At 38.5% G+C, this 9,640-nt stretch overlaps 1 protein-coding gene across 1 annotated transcript in view; it reads left to right on the forward strand.

Annotated features, from left to right (window-relative positions):
• Nucleotides 1-9,640, forward strand: part of PBRM1 (polybromo 1) — a 171,494-nt gene that overhangs the window by 58,254 nt on the left and 103,600 nt on the right. Inside the window, exons 15-17 of the mRNA XM_011986209.1 lie at nt 2,613-2,754; nt 4,612-4,709; nt 7,058-7,102. Coding sequence (XP_011841599.1) covers nt 2,613-2,754; nt 4,612-4,709; nt 7,058-7,102 — 285 coding nt within the window. The remainder of the gene's footprint in view (nt 1-2,612; nt 2,755-4,611; nt 4,710-7,057; nt 7,103-9,640) is intronic.

Here is a 9,640-nt window from a genome sequence, read left to right on the forward strand (position 1 = left end):
CTAATTTTTGTCTTTTTAATAGAGATAGGGTTTTGCCATGTTGCCCAGGCTGGCCTCAAACTCCTGAGCTCAAACGGTCTGCCCGCCTTGATCTCCCAAAGTGCTGAGATTACAGGCGTGAGTCACCACGCCTGGCCTTGATCAGTAGGATTTACGGTCCTTTTATTTAATCCAGACTTTGGAGGTCCTGTATACAAGTAGGATACAGAAAATTAGTTTACTTGGTCTTATTAAAATAACATGGAAATTAAGACTGACATTCATTAGGGAAATAGCCTAGAAATATGTCTTTTATATTCTTTGCCTTGAGAAAAGGTAGTGATAGTCTTGCAGATGTTAAGTTGTTCCCTGTTCAAATTTATGAACAATTTTTGTTCTTGGTTTCCTTTCTCCTTCATTCTTTTTTTTTTTTTTAATTATTTAAATAGTCTTATTACAGTAGCTTAGTTCGAAAGTAGATAAATTCTTAGCCAGCTCAGTCCCCTGCCAACACAGCCTTCTTCCAAGTTGAAATTTTCTAATATAAACTTTGCTTTAAGTCAGTAATATCTCCCCTCCCCTTTCTAATTTATGACAGTTGTGTGGCACACAGGGGAGAGTAAGGAATAGGGAAGTTATTGAAGCCCAGCACACTAAAGTTCTGAAGGGTCAACTATTATGTCTGATATTGCTGCCTTCCGAGGATTGTGAGCCAGTGGTGCCTGACAGGAGCCTTACTGTGCCTACGATCCCTTCCATTGTGGTCTACAGAGCAACAGGGAAGTCTAGGGGCAGTGCTATTCAACAGAACTTTCTGCAATGATGAAAATGTTTATTGTCAATATTCCAGTGTGATAGACAGTAGTCACATGTGGCTATTGAGCACTTGAAATGTGGCTAGTGCAATTAAGGAATTAGATTTTAAGTTTTATTTAATTTTAATTTAAATAGCCACACATGGCTAGTGGCTACTATATTGTACAGTGTACCCCTAGGAAGATCTATTGGCAGAAGGAAGATAGTTGAGTTTCCCCAAAAGCAACAAAAATGGAAGAGTAAGCAAGAACTAGATAGTGTGTACTCCATATGCTACGTTCTGCTGTACTGGGATTTGTCCCCCCTATTTTTTTTTCTTTTTCCTCCCCTACTACCCTTGATTAATAGTAATCTGACAAATATCTGCAGGTTTATTATTCGTTGTCATTTGCAAGTTTGGGTTTTCTGTCTATTTGAGGGTGTTGAGAACATCTAGCACTCCACCCTTTGAGTTGACGGGAATAAGTCTGAGGCTGTAATTTGAACTCTAGGTGCTAGCTACACAACCTGGTACTGAGAACTGAATTTGTTCTTAGTTGTTATTTGCTTCATCACAGAGATGTTCTCTAATATTCATCTGTTGGAGCACAACACAGAATCTGAATATGATTTTGGTAAATTTTAAATAAAACTTGACATGCAGATGCCATTCTATTTTTTTTTTTTTTTTGCTTTGTTTTTTTTTTTTGGAGACGGAATCTGGCTCTGTTGCCCAGGCTGGAGCACAGTGGCGTGATCTCTCCTCACTGCAAGCTCCGCCTCCCGGGTTCACGCCATTCTCCTGCCTCAGCCTCCAGAGTAGCTGGGACTACAGGTGCCTGCCACAACACATGGCTAATTTTTTTATTTTTAGTAGAGACGGGGTTCCACCGTGTTAGCCAGGATGATCTCCATCTCCCGACCTCGTGATCCGCCTGCCTTGGCCTTCCAAAGTGCTGGGATTACAGGCGTGAGCCACCGCACCTGTCTGTGCAGATGCCATTCTAAGAGAAAATGTATTTATTCTGTGAAGCTGTTTATACATGTTATTGTTAACTATCTTTGTGATTTTGGTGGTTAACATGCGAATGCTACAGTCAAAAGATTTAAAGTCTGTCCTGTCTAAATCCATATAGTGTTGCAGCAAATAGTGACTCTACTTTGTACAAAGTACATAAGGGCTTTATGATAGTAGATACAATAATAATGATTGTGTTTAAGGGAGATACTTGAAATCTTAAGACTTTTAAGTAAAAATCCCAACTTTAAGCTGTTATTTGTTATGTGTTTATATTGGAAGAGTAGAAGTGAATGGACTCTGACATATCTGTCTCTCTTTTACCATCGTAAGACCACTCTTTATTGTTTATAAATATTTTGCACTGTCAGTACTGTCTGTTTAACCCTTATGAACTAGAATAGTCTTTTGTTTTCAGAAATGGGTAGATCACAGTGATTCTTCATTGAGGTCACTTAAAACCTCCCCATTTTTCGTACCTTCATAAGGTTCACTTATTAACTATTATCAGGATTTTTCCGTTAGGGTTTTTTCCAAGTAGAATATTTGGTTTGTAATTGACCACTTTACTAGGTCCTCTTATTATTTCTTACAGTGTTTTAGTTTATTCTTTTGGATTTTCAAGTAAACTGTCGTATTATCTTAATGTAATGGTGCTTTTGCCTCCTTCCTTTTATCTCAAAATTCATTTTAAGTTCCTAATCAGTATTACCAGTGAAGATACTATCTAGTGCTTTTAAGATTTTGCATTGGACTTTCAGGAAGAATGTTTCATAATTTTCATGACAGAAAATTCTAACAATTTCTTTGTCTTTCACAGAACAAAACTGAAGAATCAAGAATATGAAACTTTAGATCATTTGGAGTGTGATCTGAATTTGATGTTTGAAAATGCCAAACGCTATAATGTGCCCAATTCAGCCATCTACAAGCGAGTTCTAAAATTGCAGCAAGTTATGCAGGTTTGATTTGTTGTTTTTGCTGAGTTTGTTGTATATATGATTAAAATAATTTTGCATGTTTTGAGTGTGTTCTAGTAAGATGTGTGATCCCCCCCACCCTTAGCAGTAATATTACATCATTTGGCTGGGTGCGGTGGCTCACATCTGTAATCCCAGCACTTTGGGAGGCCAAGTTGAAAGAATCACTTGAGCTCAGGAGTTCAAGACCAGCATGGGCAGCATAACGAGACCCCCATCTCTACAAAAACTGCAAAAATTAGCCAGTCCTGATGGCACATGCCTGTAGTCCCAGCTACTCAGGAGGCTGCAGTGGGAAGATTTCTTGAGCCTGGGAGGTGGAGGTTGCAGTGAGCCGAGATTGTGCCACTGCACTCCAGCTTGGGTAACCGAGTGAGACCCTGTCTCAAACAAACAAACAAAATATATATATATACACACACACACGCACACATATATAGAGAGTTTATATGTTATACTTACATATTATAATATGTATTTATTATGTATTTCATCCACAAGTACTGCTGAATATTTTTTTGGAATTGTCATGGCTATATAGAGTAGAAATAATAGTTGAGATGGGGTTAGCTTTCTGATTGGAGGAAGCAGGGATTGGTGCCTGTACAGTAATTTTGGGATTCTCATGAAGTCACCCACCAATCACAGATGATATTCCATCATTTAGATTTTATTCCTGTGGTTCTAGACTTTGTTAAGGTAGGACTGATTCTGTGAGAAAGGACATCTGAAAGCGAATTAATCTTTGTATATTATCTGTAAATTTATCAGATCCTTTCTGAGAACCCTTGGAAGGATGTCTCAGGTCATGGTTCATCTACAGGTTTTGAGATGAAAAGGTAGATATGAAATACAAATTGGGTCTATCTGACAGTTTTTGGTAGAATCTTTCTGGAAAGGCAAATCTCTGAACAAGGAAGCAACAAAGGCAATTTTAGATCACCCATAGAATCTTCATTTTATATGATTAACACTGAACCTTAGTGCTAAGAGTTTCAGGTGTTACCTTTTTAGTACCCTGTACATTCCCTAAGCCTGCTGTGCTTGGACTTTCAGCTCTGTTTGGCAGAAGGCCTTTAAAAATGCATGTGTTGAAAAGTAGATCTTCTTTCACTTCTTGCGTTAAACTTTATTCTTAGCCACACTGCCCCTTAGAAGTCAGAAGTACTGGCCGGGCGCGGTGGCTCACGCCTGTAATCCCAGCACTTTGGGAGGCCGAGGCGGGTGGATCACGAGACGTCAGGAGTTCGAGATCAGCCTGGCCAACATGATGAAACCCCGTCTCTACAAAAAATACAAAAATTAGCCCAGCGATAGTGGCGTGTGTCTGTTATCCCAGCTACTCTGGAGGCTGAGGCATGAGGATTGCTTGAACCCGGGAAATGGAGGTTGTGGTGAACGGGGATGGTGCCACTGCACTCCAACCTGGCGACAAAGCGAGACTCCGTCTAAAAACAAAAACAAAAACAAACAAAAAAAAGAAGTCAGAAGTACCAAAGGCCCTCTTTGAGTTGGTTTTGCTTAAATAGGACCAGAGCAGGATGCTTCTACAACTTGCCTCAGTGCTTTTAACCAGTTAGCACCCATTATAGTCATAAATGCTTTGGCTGGTATTGACTCCTCAACCCTGTAGATCTGTTTTTTAGCCTACTCTTTTTGTCATGCAGGCTTTTGTTAAAATTAGTTATTGAAAATGTTTAGTGACTCTTTCATTTTGTACATCCTGCATGTGATTGTATTTTTCTGAGTGAATCCGATATGTCTAGCTCTTTAACATTCATATATTCAGAGGAGTGTTTGGCAGCCTGAGCTCGACTCCTGACATCTGCTCTGTTTTAGGCAAAGAAGAAAGAGCTTGCCAGGAGAGACGATATTGAGGACGGAGACAGCATGATCTCTTCAGCCACCTCTGATACCGGTAGTGCCAAAAGAAAAAGGTATATATTCTTCTTATAGCTGGGGACATCTCAGTTACTATTTATTTTGTTTTAGATAGGTGAAGGAAATATATATATTTTTAAGCTATCAAGTTGTAAGCTTTAAATATATGGTAATGTGTTGTCTTTTAAAATTCATTTGCAATTGGATGGTTAGTTTTTTTTTGTAAAAGTGCCATGTTACTTTTAGATGACCCAGATGAAAATGACTACTACATATGTAGCTTGGCAAAACATGTTATTCTTTTTGCCGTCTGGGTTTTTTTTTTTTTTTTTTTTTTTTAAGAATGCCACTTAAATCTAACTTGGGTAATTTCTACATGGTGAATTACAAAGATGCAATTTGAAATAGGAAAGGTAAGCAGAAATTTGATACTACCACTGCAGTGAGGTAAGCCATTGGTCCTACCCTTTGTTTGTCCTTGTTCACCTCATCTGTATTTGCCATTATGAGAATGTCAGATTATAAAATAACAAATCATAACTTCTTATAGCTCATAAAATGTTGAGCTAGATTTTTGGATTTTTTTCCTATCTAACCTTTCTCTCAAGTTCCCTAACCTTTTCTCCTCACGGGTTTTGTGGAAGGGGATCTTACTGTGAGATTCCGAAGCTGGGATCCTATAAGGAATTTTGCAAGACTATCTCTCGCCATACAGAGTTTCTCTCGCCTGATCGTTGTGGAACACTGTATTCTCCTTTAATCGTGACTGCCTCACCATCTTTGCAGCAATAGTCAATCCAGGGAAGATACCTTCAATAAGGAGTAAGCTAATCACTAGTAGCAAGGCTTGGCAGATTCAAAGTTGAATGAAGTCTTTAGTAACTGTTGACACAGTCTGTACATGAATTAAGAGATCCACTAAGAAGAATTTAAAAAGTAGTTTAGAAAAGAGAAGCTGTCCTTTCCTATTTATAGATAGCATTTTGGAGAATTTTTTAAGCTTTACCATAGTAACTAAATTGATTGGTATACCCTGAGATGTGCGTCTCCTCCATTACTGGCCTATGAATTTCATCCTTCCAAGTTCTTAATTCCTTGTTATACCAGGGACAGCGGAGGAAAAGTGTGAAACCAGATCAAAGACATCAAGTCAAGAACAACTTTGAGTGTAATTATGTAACTCTACTACAGCATCACCTGTGTTTTCCAGATCAGTCACCTATCAAAGATAAAAACTTCTCAGGCAAAAGAAGGTAATGGAGGCAAAAGTGATGGTACAATTTGTGCCAACACTGGATGAAAAGAAAGATCTTAAATTAGCTGAGTATTAAGAAAACAGTTCCAACGAAGCATTAGCCCAGGCCAGATACTAAAAAATTACTTATCTCTGTGGCTAGTAGTCTGTGGGATACCCAAATAAGTTAAAAGAAAGTTTTTGGCCAGGCGCTGTGGCACACATCTGTAATCCCAGCACTTTGGAAGTCCGAGGCAGATAGATCACTTGAGGTCAGGAGTTCAAGACCAGCCTAGACAACGTGGTGAAACCTCATCTCTACTAAAAATACAAAAAATTAGCCAGGCGTGGTAGTAGGCACCTGTAATCCCAGCTACTCGGGAGGCTGAGGCAGGAGAATCACTTGAACCTGGGAAGTGGAGGTTGCAGTGAGCCGACATTGTGCCATTGCACTCCAGCCTGGGCGATAAGAGCAAAACTCCGTCTCAAAAAAAAAAAAAAAGTTTTGCCCTAAAACCTCCTGTAAAAAGACAGTTAAGCATTATGTTCTTAAAATAAAATAAAATAAAATAAAATAAATCTTAATTCAGACAAAAAGTCTGTTTATGAACAGGTTTCCTAGGAATTGTTTTGTGCAAATGAAGTGAAAAACACAAATAAAAAAACCATATAGATCATCCACTACAGTAATAAAAGAATCTGAGTTTGAAATATAGACATGAGTGGACGTTAAAAGATTGAAAGAATTCAGTCTTACACTTTGGACTATGAAAAAGGAAATAACACGATCAGAGTTATATTGAGAGGTTTTGGTAATAAGAGATTTCTTCAGAAGTCAGGCAGACAGTAGCCTAGAAGATTAAGCTAATCTTGGCCACAGAAGTCAGGGCTGAGTTTTCCAAGTACCGCTTGACTTCTAAGTGCTGCTGTGATTCTGCCTTCGCCTTTTTTTAATACCAAAGAATGTGAGAAAAATTGATTGTGGGTATATTCTCTTCATTCTGGGGGTACATTCTTTCTGCCAACATCTGTCTTCCTTGTTGAAATGTTTCAAATATTATCTTTGGACTGAATAATCTTTTTCTTCAACCATACATGGTTTATACATGACCCTCCAATGTTGCTTGTTTTGTTTCTCTTTACATGTAATGTTTGTTTCTGCTTTCCCAGGAACACTCATGACAGTGAGATGTTGGGTCTCAGGAGGCTCTCCAGGTGTGCAGTCCTTTTTTATGCATAAACATCCTTTTAAAGTGTACCTTCTGTGGCATGAGCAGTACTGATTAGGTGAAAAGTGAAGCCTTAAGCATGTGAAAAAAGTCTTTATTGGGGTGCCAGTTTATTTTATGAATAAAGAAAGCAGTACAGTTTAAAAAATCTTGTTAGCAAAATAAATTCAGAATTAACCTAGTTCAGGAGTAGCCTTAATTTGTTGCTAGCTTTGCCAGGGACAGAAAGCCCCCTCACCAATCATTGTGGCTGTGTTTCTGTAGCAAAAGGTAGAAGGTGGCAGTGCTGGTGCAGGACTGGCAGGTGCTGATTCCCTTTCAGGGATGCCTTTTACAGATTGAGGGTGGTGGAGGGATCAAAATCAGCTTCATAGTCCAGTGACATTAGTGCATGTGGACATCTATGCATTGGGTCAGTGCTTCTTGAGCATGAATACATTTCCTCAGTCTCTGATCTTGTTCATGTCTTTTATAAAAAACATTCTTTTGCATGTTACTTATGATTTCAAAACAGCCCCTTGTGTAGTGCTTTGTTTTCACATTTGCCATCTGACGTTCACAGAATATCAGTTGCTTATAGAACACTAAACTCTGCTCTTACAGTTCGTAAAGGAGAATGTTTAGTCATCTCTTTTACCTGCCAGGAACATATAGGCCAAGGAAAGAGGCAGGTTGAAAACAAATGAAGTCATTTGGAAGCAAGGTAGTAAAATAATTGCATAAGGTACACTAGTAAGCAGTTGTGTAGGATCGTTGCATGATTGTCCAGATAGCTTTAGGAAAGATTATTTTCCCACTGTACTTTCCCTTGAAAGTTCAGTGTCTTGAGCTTACCCACATGTTACTACCGTATGTATTCCACTCAGTAAAATTGCTATGTTATCATTGTCATCTTCCTAATATTTTCCGAAAGAAAATTTTCTTAATTAAATGGTAAATTTAAGAAAAAGACCATGATTGTCTTCTTTCATATCATTCATAATGTATGGCATTAAAACTAGGTGGTAGTGGAAATAGAAATGGGGGACATCATTGGGTAGTATTATAACCCTGAGTTCTAGAGCCTGACTGCCTAAGTTCCAATCCCAACTGTTCTTATTAGCTGTGTAATCTAAGCCTCATTTCAACTTTATCTGTAAAACAAGTTAATGACAGTACCTTCATGGGATGGCTGTGAGGACCCAGTTAGTTAATATGTTTAAAGCTCTTAGAACTGGGTCTGGATGCAATGAGTACTCAGTAAATGTAGCTGATTATTTTCTTGAAGTAGCACCTATTGACATCAGGACTTGGTAGATTTTGGTTTTGTTTTTAGTCAGATGTTACTTGTCTGGGAATACTCATTGGAAAAGATGAATGAAGAGGTTTTATTTCTTGAAGACTTGAAGGTGAAATATAACAAGCCTTGTAAAAGAAAGAACCTTTGGGTTTACTTAGCTTATTAGTAAGCACAACTGAAGCTCTTAAGGCTTGGGAGCTAAATGCTGGGACACCTTAAAGCCTGTAAACAGGGTTGACTTTGATTAGAGAGGCCATTGGTAAGTAACAACTGGTTTTTTTTAGGAAACAGGGTCTTGCTCTGTTGCCCAGACTGGAGTGCGGTGGCTATTCACAGGTGTGATCGTGGCATATTGCAGCCTCAAACTCCTGGGCTCAAGTGATCCTCCCACCTTAGCCTCCTGAGTAGCTGGGACTATAGGCATGCATCACTGCGCAGGGCCGCGCCAACTTTTGGGAAAGGAAGGGTCATAAAAGCAGCATGGTGATTATCAGCTGATTCAAATGTCTGTTCTGGTTAGTTACTTTAATGGCCTTAGGCATTCATTTGCTGTCCCTAAGCCTCAGTTTTTACGTCTGCATAGTTTGGGTAATAATTGCACTTGATTCTGAATTTGAAGATTAAATGAGAGTACATAGTGTTTAGCATTTGGTAGAAGTATTAGTAGCTATAATTTACAAATGTATATAGGAATTGTGTGTGTGTATTTGTAAATATTAGTATATGTAGTAATAGTAGCTTTAGAGGAAGAATATTGATAAGGGTATTTGACAGAGTGGTCAGCCACAAAGTATGAGAGCCAAGGACTAACATTGTGGCACAAAATATTAAAAGGAAAATAGGATGTAGAAGGGCTGCAGAAGTCTTCTAGAAATTGCTGATCAGCCAGGGGGAGAACAAGTGACTGATTTAGGTGTTTCAGGTTGGGTTGGGTTCCACAGGATAGTGTTGATGGTGATCCTGGAAAGTCACATTTGCCATCTCACATCAGGAATTCAGAATAGAGCCTCTGCGAGTGCATAAACTTTGTGCCAATTAGAAAAAGCAGCCATTTCTCAAGACAGTTGACTTGCATCAATTGGAAAATTGTTGTAATATACTTATTTTGCTAGCACAGGACCCTTTATGTCCCATTTCCTATGAAATTCTAAAATCGTAGTGTACTTATTACAACAGTTTCTATGATCTGAATTATTGTCCTCCTAAGTATTTTTTTGTCCTTTTTTTTTTTTTTTTTTTTTTTTT

This window comes from Mandrillus leucophaeus, unplaced genomic scaffold (genome assembly GCF_000951045.1).
Source record: "Mandrillus leucophaeus isolate KB7577 unplaced genomic scaffold, Mleu.le_1.0 Scaffold296, whole genome shotgun sequence".
Lineage (NCBI taxonomy): Eukaryota > Metazoa > Chordata > Mammalia > Primates > Cercopithecidae > Mandrillus > Mandrillus leucophaeus.